The 25,518-nt window shown below is 37.7% G+C and overlaps 1 protein-coding gene across 3 annotated transcripts; it reads right to left on the bottom strand.

Moving 5' to 3' along the window:
- Positions 1–631: 631 nt before the first annotated feature.
- adrb3a (adrenoceptor beta 3a) lies at positions 632–24,636 on the bottom strand. 3 transcript variants are annotated; one of them, XM_046870725.1, is made up of 4 exons: positions 22,719–24,636; positions 1,879–1,937; positions 1,707–1,763; positions 632–1,535 (listed from the first exon to the last, which is right to left on the bottom strand). In XM_046870725.1, the coding sequence occupies exons 1-3, from the start codon at positions 23,987–23,989 to the stop codon at positions 1,753–1,755; spliced, it is 1,341 nt and encodes a 446-aa protein (XP_046726681.1). In that variant the 5' UTR covers positions 23,990–24,636; the 3' UTR covers positions 632–1,535; positions 1,707–1,752. The 3 variants fall into 3 exon arrangements, with proteins under 3 accessions (XP_046726681.1, XP_046726680.1, XP_046726682.1); XM_046870724.1 differs by lacking the exon at positions 1,707–1,763; XM_046870726.1 differs by lacking the exons at positions 1,707–1,763; positions 1,879–1,937.
- Positions 24,637–25,518: the final 882 nt, after the last annotated feature.

Raw genomic sequence — 25,518 nt, 5'->3', positions numbered from 1 at the left:
ATATATATATATATATATATATATATATATATATATATATATATATATATATATATATAAAATGTATAATTTTCTTCTTTTACATCCTGTTATTTATTTGCTCCAGAAATGTTACAAGAAAATCACATTAAACAAGGAATTCTGTACACAGCTCAAAAAGCAGTACGGGGAGTCTACCGATTGATTCCTCTGACCAAAAAAAATCAAAAAACAAAAAGTGTATCAGAGGGCACAACAAATATCCTGAGATTGATGCAATTACAATTATTATTCATTTTCAGTTAAATAAAAATTCTTAACCTGACCTCGAAACTGTGTGATCGGTTCTTTCTAAGTTTTATTTATTTAATTTATTACAGCTTTATTTATTCATGTATATATTTATTTTTATTTATGTATACATTCTATGTAGGGAGGTTTTGTTAGTATCAAAAGTGATTTAAACAAAAGTATAATACAGGTGACATGCACAATATATATATACATACATATCGTGCGTCATGCCTCGGCGAATCAAACGGCTGATGCGTATCATCTTTTGTCTGAATGAATAAAAAAATGTAGCAGCTAAAGTTAAATAAGAGGAGCAACAAGATAAGAAAATTTTTTTGTTTGTTTGTTTGTTTTTTTAAAAGTGAGCCAAATGGTTTGAGCTTATTTGTGCACATGATGTTTGCAACTTAAAAAAAGTCTTTAAAACTGAACTGAAGAAAAAAAGAAAATTAGCTACCATACGCTATGAGCTCTACATGTCAGCTGTACGCCATGGATACCTGTATCGTTTCAGATAAACTCTTTGCACATTCACAGGTAATGTTGGGGAGTGAAAATAAATAGGGAAATAATTTAACATGTAAGTACAAAAAAGTTTTTACCACTAGATTTCTCTGTATTCTTTAAACGACAGACTACATCCGTTTGTGCTTCCGAAAAAAAACAAAACAAAAAAAAAGTCGGTTGTAGGTGTTTGTGCGCCAGAAGTGTTTCTATTTTTTTTCTTTTTTTTTTTTTTTCTTCCAAGTCCTCGCTTGTGAACGATTGAAACTTGCTGGGACACAGATAGAAAATCATCAACGTTTGGATCGCGTTGAGATAACTACACATCCCCTGGATCCAAACATGGCTTCCATGTTGTCCATCACACTGACCCAACTCTTAACTGGTTTAATCCAGTTATTTTCCCTAAAGGCCAGGAGTAATAGCAGCCTGGACATGCTCTCTCTCTATCTTTCTCTCTCTCCGACCGTCCATCCGCTCTTGTGCGCGAGGCGTCTCTGTGCGTGCCACCGTCCGTTCAGCCATTCCCATTTCGCTTTATCTTGTTTGTGTGTTTCATCATAGTCATTTGGTGAGGTTGCCTTTGGGGCTCTGTGCAGTCCGTGCTCTGCTGGGCCAAAAAGTTTATCCCATCTCGGCTGAAATTAGTCGTCTCTGTCTGCATTTCTTTCATTCTCGTTCTTCCGTTCTCTCGTTCTCTCGCTTCACCGTTCAGCCAAGCCGTGGATTCTCATTCTCCCAGCCCCTGTAAGGTGGAACTGGAAAAGAGAAATAGACAGATTTCTTTTAGAAGCGTTGCCAGACACTCCTACAATTCATCCATATTTGATTAACTTTAATATATACTTTGGTCCTGGAAAGTGTTCTTGTTTTTGTGAAGCATTTATTTTATTTTTTTAAGAAATCACGAAAATGAATGGACAACTCACGAGCGGCACGCAACTCCACAGAAAACCATCTGCAACTCCTTTATTTCTAATGTGGGCCTAAATTAAGACGGAGGAGCTATTCATCTACCGTTTAACTGATGACCTTTAAGTATGCACAGTATGTGCTATGAAGTACAATCTCAAGAACATATAAGGTGAGATTTTTATATACCATAGAGCGGTCTTCTTGGGTTCTGATGGTCTGGTGCGGATTCTAATCCCCTCTTGTTTCTATAAGAACAGATAATTCACTATCAAACTTTGGTAAATGCGAGAATCAGCAGCTAATAACAATCTGTGTTAAATTGTATAAACATGACAATTACATCAGGAAAGTCTTAAAATAGAGGGCATTTAGAATTTTTGACATTTTTTCAGCAACAAAAGAGACGACTCGCCCGCTTTATAAATGCAACGTATTTTTCAGTGTACCATTGAAGATTAAAAACTGTGAACTTTTTGATGAACAAACAAAAAAAAATCATTACATCTGCAGCATTTAGCAGGTGCCCTCATCCAGACAGACTTACACATTTCATTTATCCAAATGAGCAGCTGTAGGCTAAGGGCCTTGCTCAAGGGCCCAGCAGTGGCAGCGTGATGGTGCTGTGATATGAACTGATGACCTGCTGATCAGAAAACCAGCATCTTATACACTGAACTACTACTTCTTGTCCTCGCCATGTTCGTATTTAGTATTTTTTACACCAATTTTTCTTAAATGACAACTAGTCTCGCGCTCCAGTTACCAAATGTGTGTAATTACTGTCCATGAAAGTTTTCAGAACACTCTGAAGGTACAGTTTGATCATTATTGATGTAACAACATATGCATGTGTTCTATCACAGAGGTAAATTTTTGGAGGATTCATTAACTGACTCAGATATTTGTAATGTTGAAATACTGTTATAAAGGGGTTAGTTTTTTATAGTCTGCATAACTCACTTTATTCCCCAATAGATATGACCTTACAATGTTGTATTGCCAGAGGTTCGTTCTCTCTCTCTCTCTCTCTCTCTCTCTCTCTCTCTCTCTCTCTCTCTCTGTCAAAATATCTCAAATCTGTGGTCTCATTGCTTAAACATCCATATATTTTAAAGCCAGTTTTCTCATCTGCTTGGCTGGCTTGTTGAACTTGGCAACGTGGAATGATTTGGAAATGGCCGAAAATGCAGAGAAGTGCACCACATGACCATGGCTTTAGTGTTAAAGCCTAAAGTCTAAAGCTCCTGCTTATTGTTTAAACACTTAACTTACATGTATTCCTTTAAATCTTAGCCGATGTGGGTTAAGAATGAATCCCCTCATGCTCTTGCCCGAGCCTTTGCCATAAAACATTTAGTCTAAAATCTGACTTAAAAAAAAAAAACTCTGCAGCACGGCCTCGGGAGAACATCAATTCCCTTCGTTTTCATTTCTTTCTTTTTTCGCTTTACATATGTCGTCGCTCATCTTCTACTTCTTCGAGCCGTTCCCTTCCTCCAGCTCTGATCTCATCACCGCTCCCTTCATCACTGCGAATGCCACAGATTCCGATCCTATCGCAGCTACTGTACTGTACATGTCTCCACAGGAACAGATAAACAATACCCAATGTTTATGTCCTATCAGAAGGAAAAGAGTGGGGGGAAACAAACGAAGAAATGTTTCAAGAGGGTCATGCCCTTTAGTTCAGTCCTTGCAGGCAAAGGAGCGTGGCTCTGATCGTGAGTGATGCCATTTTAAAGCCTTGTTTTTGCACCTGGTAGGCGAGAAAGCAGAGAACGTTTGACTGACGGTGACACCACAGCGGTTTCGTTTCTGCACACTTGTTTGAATCCCTGAAGGAGTGTTTAAACAAGAATCTTAAGTTCCTCTTAAGTGCCTGGCTAAACTCTGCATTGTCGAATATAAATAAATAAATTAAAATTACATTTAAGTAACATTAAGTAATTATAATATACATTTATAAATGATCATGAGGAGGGGCTATTTAGAGTCTATTTTCAGAAGTTCACTTAGTTGTATTGAGGCTCTTGAAAATGGTAGGTAAGATGTTGGAATGGAAGGTCATGAGTTCAGACCTAAGCACCACCAATGCTGGGCCCTTGAGCAACCAGGTCTTAACCCTCACCTGCTCAGTTGTGTAAATGTGATTATTTCACATAAATGTAAATGCTCATGCGACATCACCAATGCTGTTTCACTGTGTGGTTGCACCTCACAGAAACTTAAAGTAAATTAAATGACCATGACTTTTTACAACCCTGGTGAGCAGAAAAACATCTAGACAAGCTAAAACCTTAACGGCGTATGGTCTACAACAACAAAACATGAGTCTGCGGTATATGTCCTAAGATTTTTCTTCTTGAAATCTTGATGTAGCATAAGTAGCATGCAAATCATTGCCTAGACCTTGGTGAAGCTACAGTATACAGGACCTGGGGTGTTCACTTTATCCACATCATGCTAGTCCTCACTCCTGACTACTGTGGTCATTTCTCACCCCAAATAATCAGATTACCCTGTGTTAAGAGTCTGAGTTTTAAAATACAGCCCAATGAATCATTTTGAATAATTGTTCTCAGTGCAAGTAAACGATTTGATGCTGTTCCACGGTCCACTTGCTGTATTTGGTAAAAAAGCGCCAGTGAGGTGTCAGACCCAGACGTCTGCTGATTTCGATGATTGATGGTCTGAAAATATTCGAATCAAGCCTTCCTTTGCTGCCGTGCCCATAATGGCCACCTGGCTCGTGTCTAATGTTTCTTCATATTACCATTCTGCTAACTCATACGTTTTCTTGTATTTTTCCCACTTTCGCAGTTTTTTTGTTCTTTCCTCACAAGACTATTCTTTGAAAGGCCAGAAATGGATGCTTGATGAACTCAATGGCCCTGTTACTGTATGTGGAAATGATGTAAAGGATTTATTACCCAAGATGTAAAAAAATATATATGCTGTGGAGGTGTGACAGCTGACATGTTTAATAGTTTAAACCATTCATCATTCATCCATCTTCACGGACCACTTTGCTTTATCCCTGTCTGGGTCTTGAGGTGTTTCCTCAAGCACTCAAGAGTTTAGAAGCAGCAACAGGAAATGCAATCATTCATTAATTTTTCACATTTAAGTACTTTATTCTGGTCAGCGTCCTGAAGAGACAACCCAGGGTCAACAGGAGCAGCTTCACCAGCAGTAACATGACTGAAAAATTGAAGAAACCATGCACCAGGGTGTAATTAAATTTATGATTTATTGTGTGCCAAGAGACATCCCAAGCACTCCATATTCTAAACATATGCTCAGTTTTTATATACCTACGCTCACAAGACACTTGGATTGATTACGATTAAATCCTGTAGCTTCATAATATAACCATGGGAAAAGGAGAAAAATATTCATTCCCCATAGCCAAGCCTCCTACTGGAGATGGAAACCACAGAGCTTAGAGGAAACCCACACAGACATAGGAAGACCACACAAAACTCCACACAGTAGAAACCTGAACTCAGTATCAAAGCAGAAGCCCTGGACTTGTGAGGTGGCAACATTACACATGGTGCACCACATTGTCATCATATATACCGTGGCAAGAAAATAATCGAAAAAAAAGTAAACAGTTAAACCATTGACATTATGCATTTATCGGTGTGTATAATGACTCAGTGTATGTTTATGCTTCTATGTGAAGCTCGACCATTTTCAGCACACTGATTTAAAATAAAAGGCCAAATCTGACACCACAACAAAATATAAAGCATCATATGCATTGTGATCAGAAGGCCAGTTAGGTAATGAGTTATGGGCAGAAAGAAGCAAAAAAAAGGTATGCACATGAATGAAAACCAATAAATTAATTATGAATTCAATAAAACGAAATCATCGTTGCATAAAAACACATATTTAAAAAAGAAGAACAAGAGGAAGAAGAAAAATCTCCATGATACAGTTCCCAGCTCCTCCAGGTCACGTGTAACGTGTATTATATAACAGCGAATTAAAAGGATAAAAAAAAAGAAATGAACTGAGAGTTTTTACAGTGTACATTTCCAGTAGTGTTGTGTAACTGTAAACGTATTTACTTCCAGCATAATCAGTAATCAGTATTGCATTCATGTGTGTTTACTTGGCTGGTTTTATGTTCCCTGCACATGAAGATTCAAACGAGCAAGGGCAGATGTTTAACCTCTAGTTTAATCTCAGGATCTTTGATCTTGCTGAGTGACTTGCATTTGAGAGCGTCGAGAGAAAGAAGCGTAGAAACTCGTTTTTAATGGTTCGCCTTTCGTTCTTTGCTCACAGTTCATTACAAAAGCAACAGCAGAAAAACAACAAGCAAAACCACAGCAAATGATTTTTCCTATAGCTCAGACTCTTATGCTTTTTTCATTTTTTTATTAAGATTTAGTTTTTATAAACAGGCTTTATGAAAACAATCTCATTTCACTGACTATTAAAGGCTTCACGTCGAGCAAGACGTTCACATCATTTCTATTTACTCACATGGCAGACACTTTATTTAAACCTGCTCGTCACATGTGTCAGGGCTATAACCAAATACGCATTTGATTCTGAGCACTCTGAGGTCGTAGATGCGTTTGAACCAGATTTTGTACGAATGTTAATCTGACGAATCTTGAAAGACCTTCAAATACTTTACAACATCATGAATTCGGTCTGTGAGGGTTGAAGTTGGCTATCTCGAAGGAATTTCCAACGCTTTGGAAATTCATGATTTCCATCCTTTTGCATAAAACTGTTTGAAAGGAGAGAAGGCGTACACGAGGAACAAGTGTTAGGAGGTGATTTGAATAGTTGAAGGCGAGAGAGGAAACAGATTTCGGCCTGGTTGAATCTTTAGGGCTGCATCTCTTCATTCCAACAAGAAAGAAAGAGAGGGAGAGAGATCTATCTATCTATCTATCTATCTATCTATCTATCTATCTATCTATCTATCTATCTATCTATCTATCTATCCATCCATCCATCCATCCATCCATCCATCCATCCATCCATCCATCCATCCATCCATCCATCCATCCATCCATCTACTGCACCCCACACCGACATGTAGACAAGCTTTGCTCCGAACAACCTTCTTTTGCATTCATCTAAAAATATAATCAAGGCCCCAACATGCAACAGTATTTCTTTCTTTCAATTGTGGAATTTTATTACTTGTACATAAAGGTAGCTAACACTATACAAATAGTTTATTTTTTTATTTTTTACTGGCTACGAAACGTGGTGAGAAAAACTCAACCCTCACACCACAAGCCAATACTTCATTTGTGCTTATCACCATATGTCACGCAACCTTTTGCCCTTTGCCTCAGTCAACAGCACACACCCTTACTGTTTGCCTTATGGCCTTATGTATGTTAACTTCACCATGGCATGGGGTGACTGCATGCACCATGAGTCTCAATAGACCTGCTGTTTTTACAGCCACATCGACACGATTAACATCCCAAATGTTTTACTATGTGATTATTCAAAGTTGTTTTTACTGCATGGCCGTATTCATTCATTTCAAATACTTTATAGTGTCATTGATCGGAAATGCTATGAAATGGATCCAAACATGTTTAATTATGTGATTTAATCTCTGATCATTTAAGATTTATTTTTGTGAATAATCCCAGGTGTGGCAACCCTATCTGATTGAATAATCCTACATGTTTTACTATGTGATTTAATCCTAAATGTATTAATATGTGATTTAATCCTAAATGTATTACTATGTGATTTAATCTCCAATGTTTTGCTATATGAATAATTACAAATTATATTGTTTTACTATTTGATTTATTCCTAAATGTTTTTTTCCTCACTGGTATGCTACTGTATGTGAATAATCCCAAATGTTTTACTATGTGATTGAATAATCCCAAATGTATAACTATGTGATTTAATCCTAAATGGTTTATTATATGAATAATCCCAAATGTTACTTAATGAGAATGATCAATCCCTACATATCTTTGCCAGGAAATGAACTAATCCTAAACACATTCAAGTGAATCACAAGTGATTTAATATATGATTAATCGCAGATGTTTCAATGGCATAAGTGACAATAGAATGGACCAGCTGTTTTTACAACCAAATTGTAACACAGGCCAAAAGTCTCCAAAAAAACTCCACCATGACTGCGTAGTAACAGAGGAAATATTTCTTTGAGGTCACTTCCGAATTCCGAGTTTCCGTATTGGTCTCGCTGTGTGAAATTTCCGTGTTTGAGTTTGCCATCATATATATTTCCAGTACAATACTTGTCACATACTGCATCTTAAGAGGGAAATGAGGTTGTTGAAGTTGTTGGTGTGTTGATGTGGGCCAACAATGGACACGGATGATTTATGTTACGTTAAATAGGCTCTGCATGTACACAATGTTGGGCCTGTCATTTTCCCGTACAGAGTTATTTACACAGCAGTGATGGAAGTATGAATATACACGGAATGTAACTAAAATGAAAAAACTAAATATACAGATTTATATTTGTTACGCTGAAAAGATTTTTTGTTCTCATGAGAAAATTGCCCACACATTGAAAGGAAATCTGATGCATGATGCCATGCTTTACCCTGAGCACAAAAAGTGAAGAGGGCATGCAATGGGATACAGATGAAACTGGGAATTGCATAACATGCTATTCTGTTTCCTATTATGATCCAAATAGTCATGAGAAAAAAATGTCCGACACCTAGAGCTGCAGTGTTTATAGTCTTTGGAGTAGGGGCTAAGTAAGAGGGCGCGACAATATTTCTGCTGTTCCGCTATTTTTGAGGATCGTGGGCGGACCACAGGGAGCGGTGGAGAACAGCAGCACGAAGGTTTGGTGGGACTTTCCGAATTTGAACAGATAGAAAAAGCATTTGGACAAGAGAAAGATAAACAGTGAGATTTAACCTGTGAGTCACATTTATAGTATATTAATATGTCCTTAATTGGAAAAGAGAGTTTGTTATTGCCCATCAGAGGCTGAGCTCCACTGAGCACAAAAACTGTTTTCACTGTAAGCTGTATAAAGGTTGTTGAAAGTTGAACCTGACATCAGAGGTTTTCGCTTTCAGAAAGTTACAAACCAATGAAAGCTTCGGAAACATTTATTCCAGCATGACAGGAACCCTGTGCGCTAAGTCAGATCCTTGAAGATATGGTTTACGTGGGTTGGAGTGGAAGATCTTGAGTTGCCTTCTATAGACCTCTGACCTTAACCTTATTGAACACCTTTGGCATGAACTGGAACACTGACTGTACCCTGGGCCTCCTCACTTCACCTACGTTAGTACCTGACTTGACTAATGTATGAATGAGCACAAAACTCTAAAAGCACACGCCATATTTAGCGCAACAGGCTAATATGTGCTAATAGCAGGGGAGGCTAATAACGGCAAATGGTAGTTTAAATAGAACACACAAATCTTATGCTCTATATCTTGTCTATATAGTTTTTCTCATAAAAAAAGGTTGTCTTCAACCTAAGCAAGAATTCCCAAGCCCTCAAAATGCTGGATCTTGTAGTATTTAATGAATCCCTAATGTTTTACCTTGTGATTATTACCAAATGATTTAAATGTGGTCAAACCCAAATCGTTTGCTATTTGCTTAATCTCTATTTGTTTAGTTTTTTACTTCACAACTGATTAATCCAAGTGTTCACATGTTTTATATTGTAAATAATCCCACATCTTTTGCTATATGCTTAATCTCTCTTTTTTCTTTTACCTTCAATATGTAATCTTAAATTTGTGTACTATGTGGTCAATTAATCCCAAATCGTTCATAGGTTTTGAGATTAACCCCTCATATGATTTAATCTAAAATCTTTATTATAATGCAATTCCACTCAAATATTTCACTATGTGATTACTCCCAAATGTTTTACCGTCTGATTGATTAATCCTGACCGGTTTGCCAGGAAATGACTTAGTCCCAAATGATTAAACATGTGATTAATCCCAGATGCTTCACTTGTCAGTTTGGTAAATATAAAAACATCATGAGTTCTGTGAATCCTTGGCCTACATTGTTATAAATATATATTTTTTCCCTTGTACCAGGACTGTGCACAACAATAAAAAAAATGGCTGAATCTTTGAACATCATTTTTCTCTCAAGAACCACTTTTGCTCCGTCGTTCCTGTTAATAAGTTCAATTGCACTTAGCCTTGAGTATTTTACCCAGTCTGCACAATGTTTCCCTTCAAAGACAGTTCTAGACGCTAGCCACTGTTACGGCTCCCCAACCAGAAGCCAAGACATTTAATGCAGTGTTCTTTAGGTCAAATTTCAGCAAAAACACATCTGTAGATTTCTTCGCTGTCACTATTTTGCACAGACCCCATTCTCGAAATAGCCGCTACAAATTTCCTTTGGAATCCAAACCAGTGAGATCAGTTGCTCCGCCCAGTCCAACCACAATATTGGCATGTTTGAATGAGCTTTGTCAGCAACTTAGGTGACATGTTACATATGCCATTACTCGAAATTCATGAAAAGGACTGAATAAGGTTTTAGCTTCAGCAAACGTCAAAGTAAAGCAGACTCTGTGTGATTTTTAAATGAAATCATCCGTTTGGGGAAGAATGCAGCTAATATATATGATTTTTGGTGCCAAAACCAGATCTTTTCTGAAGGAGCTTTTTGTACTGGTTGTCTGAGACATAAGGCAGATGCCATAGCGGTAAGTGGCAGCTGTCAACAAAATGGCAGCAGAATTTGGGAGAATATTTCCACTGGTCTGTTCATAGCAGTACAACCCCAAGGGTACAGATTGCTTCTTTTATGAAAATCAAACCACACAGCTGACTTCAGAGGCCTGCTGCATCGAGCATTGTTTCGCACAGTACATTAACCAGATACACTTTTTCCTCTCATGTCCATCACAGGAGTATGACATTACGGATGCAGGAACCACGAAAATCTGAGAATATGGATTATGCGCTTCCTAAGACTTATTATTTTCCCTATTGGGTTCTCTGATGAGATCTTCACATTGTTGTGGTCGAATGTTACAAGTGCTACACAGACTAAATTGGATTTTCACAGTTTGAGGATTCATGGCATACCCGTGCACTGATGCATGCTTTGTAGGCGGAGCATCAGCAGTGCCGAATTACTTCCATTCGCGAACTGTCTGGCCCAAGAAATTATTTTGTAACTCTTTCCAGTCCTTTCAGTCCTTTTTTTTTCCTTTTCTGCTCCTCTGAAATCTATTTGGATCAGGCTCAACGGAATTCTTGAACAGAATTACGAACCCAAATTAGTGTGTTTTTATAAACGGCAAATCCGTTTCGACCCCCAGATCAGATCGATCTGATTTTAAAACACGAGTCCATTTTTTTTTCAAATTAGTTTCTTTTCTTTCCTTTTTTTTAACCATCCACTACTTCAAGCCACTTCTTGAATATGGCACTTTTTTTTAAATAAAAGTCAAATCCTATTTTTCTTTCAAGGGATTCGGGCAGAAATACTGAAAATCTCAAACAGCTGAACTTAATTGCAGCGAGCAGGAGAATTAGGAAAGATGTAAACAGCCTGCTTTTGCTATCATTCGTGTTTGGAGAAATGTTTTGCAGCAAAGTGGAAAGGGCTTGTGCTGATCGTACGCAGACCGGGGAGATTATGACAAAGGCATTTACTGATCGAGTTATGTGATGTGGTGCAAAATGACTTCAATGGATTTGTAAAAACAAAACAAAAAAGGTGTACAGCTAAACTGTTTAGGCAGAAAAAAGAACCATGTCATAGAATAACAAAAATGAGAACAAAACTGTTATCTGCAACATACTGTAGCACAGTGTTGGATGGAGAACCTGTTACGAAAGCACAAGTGTAACCCCATGGTTCCTTGTTGGTGTGGAATGCAACCATAGAAAGCTCTCTCCTTATAAAGGTACCTAATGGTATTACAAAAGTATTGGGACATCTTACTTTTCCAGCCTAATCTTGGTTCTCTACTCAAACTGTTACCACAAAGTTTCAGGTGCACAATTGTATAGACTTTGGATACAGTTGCATTATATTTTCCCTTCATCTGAACTAGAAGACCCAAACCTGTTCTAGGAGTTCCTCTGTGCACAGTGTGAGCACCATGAAGATATCTGATATAGGCTGCAGTGAAAGATCTTGGGTGGCCTGCTATAGATCTTTGACCTGAACACTACTGAACATTAGGATGATTGGAATGCTAACTGCACTCCAGGCCTCCTTGCCTCACCTATATCAGTACAAATCTCCACAAGCACACTCCCAAATCTTCTCGGAAGTATGGTTATTATGACAGCAAATAGGAAAGTAAATATGGAATGGGATGTTCAGAAAGCACTTATCTTTTGGTCAGGTATCCATATATTTTCTGATGCACAGGAGAATGAACTTCTGAATCACATCAAAGTTTTAAACATAGTTCTCATAGATCAGGATTTTGACTTTTAAGCGTTCAAGTCAACTCAAAAAGATTTTTTGTATTTTTAACGAAGTAGAATAAAAGTACTTGTATTGTTTTTTTGAAGTCATATGTAAGCAGGAGATTTGTGCTTTTGCTTGAGTACAGAAACAGTGTACTTGGTTCAACACTGCTGACGCGAATGTGGTTAGAGTGAGAACGTCCCGTGCTGCTGGTCCTGCTGTGTCATAACAGTTGTGGCATGTAGGAAATTGTTTCACTGCATGATGACTTTGAGATCAGTCGTATCTCCTTTGGATTTAAAAACAGCTTATGTAGGATTGGCCGGGCGCTTCTTTCTAAAAAATATTTTCATCACCTAAAATGTATTTCTGCATTTTTTTTTTTGTCCCATTTTTATCTCTCTATCTGCACTTCAGGATCTTTAACAGAAAATAGTGCATGTTGAACTCACTAAAACTGTTCATGCAGAAAAGGGAGTATGAGTATATGAATTTTTAGATGTTTTGTGGAAGACAGGCAAGAGTTCTGGAAGGTTTTTTGCTGGCAGTCAAAACCTGATTTGAATCATAAGAATGTAAACCAAGTGTTATTATTTCATTGGTTGTCTCTTAGTGACCACGATCAGATTGTTGCTTCATGTCCTGGTCCAAAGCGAGACAAATTTTTTTTCCCCACTCGTAGCTTCAGTGCGACTTTGGCCTTGTGCTCGTCGGTTGACGTCAGGATCTCAGCTGAATCAGCTGCCCATAGAAGTGTGTGGTTTGTGTGTGGTGGTTGCGGTGGTGTGTCTAATTGTCTAATCGTGCCTTTGGGCGAATGTCTGCGTAATGTATTATGTCCTTAACGCAGTAAAGGCCAGCAGGTGGATGTACTCCATGAACCTTAAAGAAAGGAGTTATGGTTGGAATTCGGCTGAATGCTCTGTGCCAACTATCGCCTGTGCAAAACCTTTTTCTCTTCGGTTTTTAGACTCTGTTGTCTTTCTTATGTTTTTTTTTTATTTTATTAGGAATGAGGACACACCTTTAAGGAGTGACAGTAGCTCACATATTACTGTAACACCAGATATAAATCTTTCTTTCTTTCTTTCTTTCTTTCTTTCTTTCTTTCTTTCTTTCTTTCTTTCTTTCTTTCTTTCTTTCTTTCTCTATCTGTCTGTCTGTCTGTCTTCTATCTTTCATTTTTCTTTCTTTCTTTCTTTCTTTCTTTCTTTCTTTCTTTCTTTCTTTCTTTCTTTCTTTCTTTCTTTCTTTCTCTGTCTGTCTGTCTGTCTGTCTGTCTGTCTGTTCTTTCTTTCTTTCTTTCTTTCTTTCTTTCTTTCTTTCTTTCTTTCTTCTTTCTTTCTTTCTTTCTTTCTTTCTTTCTATCTATCTATCTATCTATCTATCTATCTATCTATCTATCTATCTATCTGTCTGTCTGTCTGTCTGTCTGTCTGTCTGTCTGTCTGTCTGTCTGTTCTCCTTCTCTTTCTTTCTTTCTTTCTTTCTTTCTTTCTTTCTTTCTTTCTTTCTTTCTTTCTTTCTTTCTTTCTTTCTTTCGAAACCTTAACATTTCCTTTAAAAATAATAAATATATTTATATATTTTTAAATATTAGCTTGTTTTTTTAAATTGCTTTTTATTATTTCACCACACAAACGTATTCAATTTAAATATTCTTGAATCCAAATATGAAAATGTAAGCATTAACAGTTTTAGCTACTTGTTTTGTTGTCTAGATTATATCTGCTCCATTTATGATAAAAATGGGATCCAAACAGTTTTGGGTGATGAAAATAATCTCTAACTGCAGTGACTGGAAAATCCTGCATAATTGTTTCCTTGCTGCCATGACATCATCCCTTACACTCACCTCTTGTTTTTTTTTTTGGTTTTTTTTTTTTAAAGCACACTCGCTCAAAGATTAAAGCCCCAAATGCTAAATATGAAGCTAAGTATTAAATGAATACTATAGACCTCCCTCTGCTCTATCAAACCAGGAATCATTATTTACAGCATCGATGGGAGGTAAGCATGTTTTTGTTGTTTAGTTTGTTGCATGTAAAAATTTATTTTTATAAATTTTGCTTCATTTGTTTATCATTATAATGATCTTTACCTGTGTGCATGAAGTTACATGCAGTATATGGACAAAGGTTTGTGGACACCTGACCATTAGATAGGTATGTGCTTTGTAAACATCCATTTCCACTGTGAACTTCTTCGCTGTGAACAAAGATTTTCACCAAAAGAGTTTAAAAGTCTGTAGTCTGTAGTGATGTAGGTCAGAGGTTAAAACTGAAAAATTGGACAAAAAAAACTTGATTAGAATTCCCCTATTTGCTAAAATCTCTATTGTGGTAAAAAACCTGCCAATTCTCCACTCACATTCATGTGTACGTGACCGAAGCGGCAAGCTGCAGTGTGTGTTGATGTGGGTACTGAACGCATACCTAGATCAATGTCTAAGAAAATAAACCAGTGGTTAAAAAAAAAGAACAAATACAGACTCTGTGCTTTTCCTCTGAGGTGCAGACCTGTATTAAGAAAAAAGCACCTGTTCAGTCAGGCAGGGCGTAATGCATGTTCACCCTCACCACCACCCGGAGTTCTGTAAGCCTTTTCCTTTAGCATGTTACCAAACATTCTGCAGTGCAGGATAGAAAAGCAGTGACCTGTTTGCGAAACAGTCTGAGATTAGACCGAGAATTACTTTCCTGCCTCTTCAACACTCCGTCGTTCGCTAGGCACGGGTGAGCCAGCCACAACTGGCCAATTGAGCACTTACGAGTGGCGCACAGAGTCGCTTTCAAAGCCACGCAAATCTCCATCTATCCACACGCCAAGGCACACCTCGATCTTTACCTCAGCCTCGAACACCTCCCCTGCCTCCTCTTATTACACCGACTAACTGCTCTTCCAGACGCCTTCGCCGTTTCCAAAAAGACGTCCTTCTGTGTTTTTGTTTTTAATGGATCCTAATGCTTTTATAATGTGTCCTCTCCCTCTTCCAATCCGACAACTCAGATGAGAGTCCAACCCTGAAGTCAGTGCGTGTGTTTATCGTCCAAACCTAAAATCTCTCTAGAGTTTCTTCCACACACACAGCAGCATGCTGTTGATTGGATCAATCATTCCTTCTTTTTTCCCCCTTTTTAAGAAAAAAACACAACTCATAAGCACTCTCGCAGGTTAAAACCAGACTGCCGAGTTTGTTTTTCGAATGCAAATGAGCACTCGGGTAATGGCTAAAGAGGCCCTTTGTCCAAATAAACAAGTCTTAAAATATTTATTTAACGCCGTGTCAGATCGGTTTGCCAGAGCATATGGAAAGTTACAAAATGTTACACTTAGGGCAAGGAAACTTCACTTAGGATGTAAAAAGCCATTTTTTAAAAACTGTATAAAAAGAAGCAAATGAGAGGAATGTTAAGGTCACTGGATGTTTGAAGCTGATTGGACATAAATTCTAATTTCATGTCTAATATCTAATGATAAATTCTAATGAATAATTTAAATGACATGAAATGGAATATGAATGGGATAAGAATGAAGATATTTTAAAGAATTTGAAGAATAAAAATGGAATAAAATCAAATTTTATTTAAAAAATGACAATAGAATTAAAATAATATAAAATGTAAAGAATTTTCACACAAAGCAGTATTAATATTCCCAGAAGGCAGAAACAGGGGGACGTATCTCAAGTATAAAGGTAGCTTTGCGATACTATGGTAAGATCTTGCAAAGGGACATTATTCAAAGGTGGTCAATGTAATACATCATTTGAAATGTAGGTTTTCTTCAGGAAGCTGTATTTATTTTGAATTTTTTGGAAGAAGCCTTTAGTGTTAGAGATTTAGTGTCTGTCATGGCTCAATAAGAATGTCAGAGGTTCCAAGCATCACCATGTTGCCATTGAAAGAGCTCTTCAGCAAGGAACATTAACCTTGACTGCTTCAGGGGTGCTGTATTGTGCCTGACCCTGTGCTCTGACCTCAACTTCCTAACAAGCTGGGATATATGGAAAAGAGTATTTCACTGTGCTATAAAATATATGTGTGACAAATAAAGGCTTCCTCTTATAAAAGTCAGAAGGGAAGCTGTAAGCTCTAAGTATATATAAACCTTACAGCTTCCCAGACTTTTATATACCTATTTTTATAGCTTTGTCAAGTTTTCAGGTACGGGAAAAAAAAATTTTCAGGAACAAATTGCAAATTGAGTTTTGTTTTAAAGAGAAGCTGATGAGGGAGAGGCTGTTAATGTCGAAATATAACCTAACTACAAATTGATAAAAAGTTCTACTTTAATTATTGAATAAAGATTTTTTTTTTGTTTGTAAAATTACTGAAATAGAAAAGGTCTAAAAGCCTTTATGATGTGCTGTTAATGAGATACAAAAAATTATCCACTGCAGAGTAGTAAAGTTAACTGTGCTGTATTTATGGCTGCATCACACTCCCTATGCATTCATCATTTTCCTATACCAGCAAATTGTTTTATGCCATACGGATACAATAGATTGGGTAGAAGGAGTCCAAACCATTGAATGCCAAGGAATTTTCCGATCGCTTTTTATCATAGAATAAAATTGGTAATTTAAAATTTGATGGCTGCAACAGGTTTCTAAAAAGTTTGGACAGGGCCATGTTTACCACTGTGTAGCATCACGTCTTCTGTCCATATACATCTGGGAACTGACAAGACAATTTTTGAAAGAGGAACGTTGTCCCACATGTGTCTGATAGAATTCCAGCTGCTCAACAGTTCTGGGTGTCCTTTGTTGTGTTTTTCATTTCATGATGCACCAACCTTTTTGGATTTGGGGTTGTAAATGAATGTACTGCCTTATAAACAGCTATAACCATGGCAACCTACAGTTACAGCTGCATACAGTGTGATTATTAGAAGTAATTTACACACACACACACACACACACACACACACACACACACACACACACACACACAAAGAAAATAATTAGGATAATTTCTTGAAATTAATCTAATCTTTTCAGACTGCTTTATCTGTGGGTATAACTCAAAACGTCTTGCTCTAACCATCTCTATATCAAATAAATAACGATATATAACCATAATTTCTTCGTAGTATAAACTGGATAATCCACGACTAGGTGTGCATTACATAATTTTGATGTGAAGCATTAAAATTATGTAATGCACACCTAGTCGTGGATTACATAATTTAATACGTTTGTTCTTTGCCTCCATGTCCAGGATTAAAATGATGTAACCCACACCTAGCCATAGATCATTCCTTACTTATATAATATATAACACAAGATAAGATAAACCCTGGCTGTAAAAACCAAAACAGGTCACGTGAGAAATTTGTTTGAGACACACACACACACACACACACACACACACACACACACACACACACACACACACACATGCACACACACACACGCACACACACACCTGCTAGATGTGTTTCCTTCTGCATCATTTGATTTGTATGATAAACTAATTGGACCATGTGCTAGATGAAGTAATGTGTTAGTATGTTTGGAAGCACGGCAGGTTGAAGCAAACACTTTTAATGTGCAACACATGGGCCACACGCACTGACCTTTACACCTCTTCTAATTGTAACATCTGTACCATTTCTGAAGTAAATCTCAAGTCTTTTAATGTTTAATGTCACCCTTTAAAAAAAAAAAATACTGGACATATACTAAAAAAAAAATCTGTGTTCATCCCAGACATCTAAATCAAAAATTCTCCATACTGTGTTAATATCCTGAAATAAAGCATGACCTCACTACTTATTCAGTCTCCCTCTGTCCTTCGTTTTCTCTTTTTACTGGCCAGTGTAGTAATCAGTGGAGGGCATGTGTTTGTTAATGCACAGCATATGCTTTAGCGCACACGGTACAGATAGTGTTACAGGACACGACTGATTGTTTCCTCCTTTGAGGTTTTCATTCACTTTCGATTCGAAATATGGTAGGGAATGGCTGGAGTAATTAGACGGAACGTGTGTTGGGCTTACACCTCGCCCTGTCATCGTGAAATATGAGCAAGCGCAGTAAACAAAGAGCATGTGAAACGAAAAAGTTCTGCTTTGCTTCTTGACCATCAGCTATTAGTGTCAGTGACTTTAATAGTGTTTGCTGTTGTTCATATCAGAAAGGAATCTAACTTCTGTGTCCAGCATGTTGAGTGTAGACAGATCGACACCAGTAGCTTAATTCTCCGATCTGTTTGGAAACCGCCCTGGCACCAAAGCGGCAAATCAAAACAAACAGGAGACGATAAAGAGATAACGATTTATTTATTTGGCTGTAAATGTGTTCAGAAACAGCTAATGGCCAGAAAGAGTCGAACAGTTTATTTGGATACGTATATATATATATATATATATATATATATATATATATATATATATATATATATATATATATATGCACTTTTCTGTTTTCACAGAACACTTCATAAAATAATCCACTTTGGAATCGTTAAGTCTCTGAGTAAAATCGTTTGAAAGTGAATGCGATCCTGACCGAGTCTGGCTAATGTGTGGTTTTGATAGCTAGGTCAAGTTTGTTGCCAGTTGTTAGCTACAAGAATGTGTCAGAAAGCTAATGCTAGCAAAAGTATACCTAAATAAACAAATGAATAAATAAATAAATCTGGCCAGTAATGCTGAAGCATCTGTTTGAAATTAAATATGTTGAAGTGCAACTAAAATGCCCTTGAACTAAATATAAAGTTATAATATAAATATAATGCAGTATTCTATAAAATAGACCATGTTATTTCTAAAGAAAAAAGAAAAAAGAAAAAAAAATGCTCCATAATATATTAGCATAATTAATAATAATTAATTAAATGATTTATTAATAATAATAATAATGATAATAATGATCATTATAATAATTATTATAATTATAATAATAATGATTATTATTATAATTATAGGTATTAAATAGCTTTATTAACCCAGGGTCTTTCATGTTTGTATTCTTGGAATCAGTTTCATTCTTTGTCCCACTGTTTGTGTGAATGTTTGTGTGTTTGTGTGGGTGTGTGTTATTTCTTTCACCGCTCTACCAATGAGTGAAGAGCCGTTAACATTTTGTTTGCCGAGCCTTGGTTCTCTTTAGGTGGTGAACAGCCTCTCCAGAGAAGCGGAAGTGTTGCTGTCGAGTGATAAAGTTTATCAGTTTTCGGGAGGTCTTCCAAACTCACGCCACTAAGCACACTCAAACGCTATCTCTCTGTACTGTGTACTAGTGCGGCACACTGAGCAGTCAGTAAGAAGCCCTGGCCAGATACAGACTCGCTCTCCGTTCCATTCAAACACAGTCATTTCACGACTGACCAGTTTTTGTTGTTTAGGCCATGTTCAAATAATCGCTCTTCCATCTGGGAGTGTGCAAACGGCCTCTCGAAAAGTGCCCTTCCATTTATTGTTAATCAACGCGCTGCCGGAGCTATTACCAGTGACGCACACAGAGGTCTCGACAAACACAATTGCTATTCCTTTTTTTTTTTCAGTTTTGCATTTGTGTGTGTGTGTGTGTGTGTTTTCATCTTTCAGCACTACCAAAATGATAAATGAAAATTAACCCATCTTGAACTGACTGAACCTAAACTCTCAGCTAAAACGCTTTACGCAGTATTTCAGACAAACGCATCGAACGTGCTCTGGCGTCGATTGATTAAGAACAGAATCCACAAGGCTCCAAGGTGTTAATACAACACGTGGCGGGTCAGCGTTCAGAAAACCGTCTTTTAACACGCTTGATACGAAGGGCCTCTCGCAGTTCACAGCACTGATTCGATTTCACTCAGCACACGAAACACCTGTTGCGCCCAGGAACTATCCAGTAATGCGACTTTTGCCCTTTTTATTTCTCCAGAAAAAAAACAAACAAAAAACCTGCCTGCATCAACCAAAAAACAGGCAGGATCAAATCTCTGCATTTCAAATGTTAAAATTGGAACACAATCAAAGCCTAATTGTCTCTAAGTTTATCCTTTATAAAGCTCAAGCAAGCATCTGCTCTTTTTATTTAAATATATACAAATATATAAAAACAGCTGTTACGCTTGACACAAATTACAGGTAACATAATATCTGGAGCACGGTGATTAGATGATTAGTAAAATTTGGGACAAATTATTCTGTCATTTGTGCATATGGGGAAAAGATCGGTCGATTAACCTGCATTGGTGAGCGACGTCATCATCCAAGGTCATATACCTTAGCTTTCATAGTTGAAGTCATACTAATCTTAAAATGATAAAGCACCATTTAAGGATCTCCTGTGTTTTGTAAGGAATACAAAAAAACGTTTGCTGTGTAAAAATGGAAAATGATCAGCAGGAGAATGGAGTGGTGGAGGTACTGTTACGTAACTGAAGAATATTTTCCTGTACACAATAATTTGAAAAAAAACTTTTGATTTTGTAGCTAGTGAACGATTAACACATTATTTATCTATTAATAGTTACACTTCAATTTGATGAACCTCCACAAAGCCAGAAAGTTGTAAACACTCAGTCTCTCCACTCTAATTTTATATTTTTGTCTCTTCACGTTACCAAAAAACTGGAACTGGAAAGTACAATCTCGTCTGTCCTGAGATCGCTGACAATGTAGAGTCTTTTCCTAATTCTTTAGTAAGAATCTTATTTCAGCTTTGATGAAGATACATTATTCAAATGTTTCCTAAATATCCACATTAAACTCCAGATTATGTTCACGATTTAAATCACTGCAATAAATAAATGAACAGACAAACTAATAAAAACAAATTTCACAAACAAAGTGGACTGAATAAATAAAACAGTGCTGGAGTATATGTACTGCATATTAAACAGCCTTTTGTTTATTCCTTATCACTTTTGTGAAAACAATAATTGAATATATTGGATCCTTCAAACTGCATGAAAGAACCTAAAAGTAGATTTGTTATAGATTCAGCTGATAATTTAGCAACCAAAAGAAATAAAAATGCTGTTTATTTTTTTACTTTCTGTTGATAAAATCAAACGCCCTCCCTGCAGTCTTTGTGTGTTTGTGTGTGTGTGTGTGTGTGTGTGTGTGTGTGTGTGTGTGTGTGTGTGTGTGCGTGTGTGTGTGGACATTTTTTCCGCTTCATTTCAGCTAGGCAGTGGTCTCTAGGGTTTGCCCGCCTACCCCTCTTTAACATCTAAGTTAAAGCCTCTTCTCTGCCGCTTCCAGGAACAGCCTTTACTGTTAACTCTACATTTTCACTTCACTTGTCCATTTGTTCACGTTTCAAGTATTTAACTTTGACGTTTTATATATATATATATAATGTTATACATACTGTATATGTGTGAATGCATATGAGTGTGTGTGTGTGTGTGTGTGTGTGTGTGTGTGTGTGTGTGTGTGTGTGTGTGCATCAGCATTATTTATCTTTTCAGAAGCTTTTTTTTAACTAATGACAGCTAATAATTAGGGATCTGTTAGTCATTAGCTTTCATGCAGAAAACTATTGTGATGTCTAAACAACAGCACACACACCATAAACATCAAAACAATCTGAGAAATTATATATATATAATAAGAAGCTACATAAATGTATGAATGACAAATATATCTGTGAGCACAAATAAAGTTTTCAATCCGTTCATTTTGCCCCCATGGGAATAACATTTTTTGCTTTTAGTCAAGCAAAGGTTATTGTGCAGATGTTCCTTCATTCTCGGACAACTCGTATTCTGGTCTTTATAACTGTATTTAGCGTTATGGTTGTCGTTTAATCATTTTTTCATTCCTCTCATTACAGAATAATGTTCAGGTCTAACGGTCAGTATGGACAAGGGAGTAAAATTTCGGATTATTTTTTATTCTTTATTCTGTTTTTTTCTCCCTATGTTTTATGGTTAAGTTTGCATTTTTTCATTGTTTTTTAAGTCTTGTATTTGTTTCACCCAAAAACACAGCTAAAGGAAACTTGCACTTGTATTAACCAACAAACATTTAACAAACATTTCTCCAAATTAAATATCTCTTTTAAATTATAGATTTTTGTTGCCCTGATCAGAGAACCAGTTGTTTTATCGATTGGATGCCTGCTGAAAGATTGGAATTCTATTAACATAATTTTTATTAAATCAGACGAGTGTTTTTATAATAAATATTTCAATGAAACACATATTGTCAGGTGGTCATATTGACACTGAGCCAAGTGTTCCTCTTTGCTTGAGTACTATTCCTCAGTAATTGGCTGTTAAACTGTGAGTCATGAGAACTGTGAGCACTGGTGGCTTAACTGTATAGTGGCTTTTTAAAAAAAAGGAGAACAAAAATGCAGAGGGAAGCAAGTGGCTTCTTAAAAACCAACATCTGTCCAACAACACAACCGCTTATATGACCGCAAATATGGGGCTTTTATGAGTGTTTTTATACTGTAAACTTTCTCAAGCCTTTTCGGATCCGACCATGATATGCTACGTAAAAAAAATCATACACTTGGCAGTCTGGAACTACTTTCATATGTGACTTAAGCCTCAGAGTATTCATGTCAAAAGGTCCACACACAGTTTTATATTGTTGACCATTAATTCTATGCATGCGATGATTTCAAATAAATAAACAAACAAGGAATTTTCACTTACACTTCAGTCTCGGTTTCGGAGATTTCACTGAAATGCGTGCTGCCGTTGGAGTGCACAGGACCTGGCGATGGCTTTTCACTAGTGTAGCTGCTCTGACTGCTTCCCAGGCTTTCGTCCCCATCCTCCTGCGGCACAGGATCTCGCCTTGTCAATCGTGAGCTGACAGGCTTCTGGAATTCTCTATTCATGCCTGCTTCAGCTAAGCCAAGAAAACATGGACATCGAGTCCTTAGCTCCTTATAAAGGTAGTTCATGCTCGGCATTTGGAGCCAGGGACATCCTAGAAGGCTCTTGAAAGCCATGCGAAATTCTTTGCTTCTACAGTAGATTATGGGGTTGAGACCTGAATTTACATAGCCGAGCCAGTTTAACAATCGGAAAATGTTCGGCGGTATCAGGGTGAGGAAATAGGTGCTAATGATGTTGGCTACAAAGAAGGGCAGCCAGCAGAGAGTAAAGCATCCCATAATGATCCCCAGCGTCTTCAAGGCCTTGTGCTCTTTCACAACACTTAATTTGGATGGCCTTCGTCGTGAGGATTTTCGTTTACATGATGAAAGGCTTGTGCTGCTTGCCGTCAATGGCAGGTTGTTGTTGCCGTTACTGGCTGCGACTTCGTTTCGGAAACGCTGCCGGCTCTTCCCGATTAGTTGCACCTGCCTCGTTGCGATGACAAACACCTTGGTGTAGACAAAGATCATGATGACCAGAGGGATGTAGAACGAAATGCCAGAGGATGCAATTGCAAAACCTTCATTGGTGATAAAATCACAGCATTTGGGATCATTGTTGCAGGTACTGTTACTGGCCTGCCAAATGTTGGTCATGATGGGGGGGAACGATGTGAGAGCAGACACAACCCAGACAAGGCAGACGATCAGTCGAACCCGCCATTTGCTAAGGAGCACTTTGTGGCGTAGCGGTCTCGTGATCGCAATGTATCGATCCACTGCGATGGCACAAAGTGTCTCAATGCTGGCAGTCACGCACATGACATCCACGGATGTCCACAAATTGCACCATGTTTTACTGAGTTGCCAGTCGCCGGTTATAACAATGGTGGCACCAAGTGGCACTACCATAACCCCCATGATGAGATCTGCGCATGCCAACGACATAATGAAGATGTTGGTGACGGTCTGAAGCATGGCTGTCCGTGCTATTGCAATGATCACCAGCAGGTTGCCCAGGATGATGATAATGACGATGATCACCACGGGAATCAGGAGCATGTAATTGCTGTTACCATGGGGAAAATCGGTGCTGTTCATCTTTGTAATTTGAAGTGTCGTCCGAACTGCGAGCTAACTCTTGGATTTGAAGTTTTGAAAGTGAACAAGCCCCAGCGATGAGTGAAATGGCATTCCTGATATGCTTTACGGTCCCAAAATGTGTACCGTACGTTAGAGCACAGACGGTTTCTTTGGAAATCCTTCAAGCCGAGTCTTGATTTGACACAGGCATACTCAAACGATCGTACGACTTTAAGGTACCGTGGTGTCTCCAAAAACACAACATATGATTCCTTTTTACTTCACCATCATTCATCCTGAAGAGTACATCTGCCCCTGTGGAGGTGAAGAGGTAAAGTTCAAGGCAGTTTTAAATGTTCTGCAGATCTTCAATATGCGACGAAGATAAGAACAGAGTTTTTTGAAGATTGCATTGGTCGAAATTAGTCCTTTTTGTGAGACAGTCATGAAAATATTTCTTCACTTTTATATCACAAAACAATCTTCATTAATCCAGAGGAAAGGCAGATAAGCACTCATCCTGTAGGTGTAGTCCATTCAGTTGGGATTTCTTTTTTAATTTGTTGTTGCTACTTTGAGTGCAATAAAGTGAAAGGTGCTTCGACTGCCAAAGCTCAAAGAGCATTGACACTCCTGCTCCGAATGTACGAGTGAACTGTTGCACTGCGCCCTCTCTTACTCGCTCTCTTATTCCCTCCCACTCATCGTTTCCCCCACCTCTCTCTCTCTCTCTCTCTCTTTTTTTTCTCTCTCTCTCTCTCTCTCTCTCTCTCTCTCTCTCTCTCTCTCTCTCTCTCTTTCTCCCTCAGTGGATGTAATATTCACCGTGCAGTATTTCGCTTGGGGAGGGGTATGTTAGGGGTGGTGAACACAGCTGTTAACTGTGTGTGTGTGTGTGTGTGTGTGTGTGTGTGTGTGTGTGTGTGTGTGTGTGTGTTTGTTTCTTCCACAGGCTAATGCATACATGACCAGTTAAACAAGACCGGTGTGTAACAGATTATTTATTTTACTTTTGTTGATGTACTGACCTCACTTACCCCAATTTTCTGAAAAACTTTGCACAAAGCACCTTTCCTAAAGCAAAAAAATAAAAAAATAAAAATCTATCACTTTTCTGTTCATTCCAGTTCCTTGATTCATTCCGAGTTATCTGCAGACCTGGCGGATTAAAAGTTCATCCCCAGACAGCAGCCACAACTGTGCGGGCTTGTATACCTGCTGTCTGGCATGATTGTAACAGCTTGTCAATCAATCCACATACACACGCCTGCGAAATTTTCAGACGTTCTAAGACCTGTTGTACAAGTAAAACTTTAGCTGCTTTTGCTTTCTTTTACACCGTCCTATTTTTGCTTTTAATCTCTAGCCTAGTAGCATTTCTAAGAATTCACGTTATATAAGGAACAGACGTTTGTATTTCAACAGGATGCTGTCGAATATTGGATTCTGAGCCATTACTGAGTGTTGATTTGTTTCTTATAATTGCATGTATATTCTAATGTATAGAATCTCGTGCTCGCTATAATGCAATGGTGTTTTTACAGCAA

This window comes from Silurus meridionalis, chromosome 17, assembly GCF_014805685.1.
Source record: "Silurus meridionalis isolate SWU-2019-XX chromosome 17, ASM1480568v1, whole genome shotgun sequence".
NCBI lineage: Eukaryota > Metazoa > Chordata > Actinopteri > Siluriformes > Siluridae > Silurus > Silurus meridionalis.
Note: the sequence above shows the minus strand (reverse complement) of the source record. Positions and strands in the feature narration are given on the sequence as shown.

What these genes read in the sequence shown, in the direction of transcription:
- adrb3a (XM_046870724.1), bottom strand. Translation starts at nt 23,989, where the DNA reads ATGAACAGCACCGATTTTCCCCATGGTAACAGCAATTACATGCTCCTG. An exon ending in TCCGAAACCGAGACTGAAGT is followed by an intron (nt 1,938 to 22,718) that starts GTAAGTGAAAAT and finishes CTGTTCTTATAG; the next exon opens with AAACAAGAGGGGATTAGAAT. An exon ending in CCCAAGAAGACCGCTCTATG is followed by an intron (nt 1,536 to 1,878) that starts GTATATAAAAAT and finishes TCTCTTTTCCAG; the next exon opens with TTCCACCTTACAGGGGCTGG.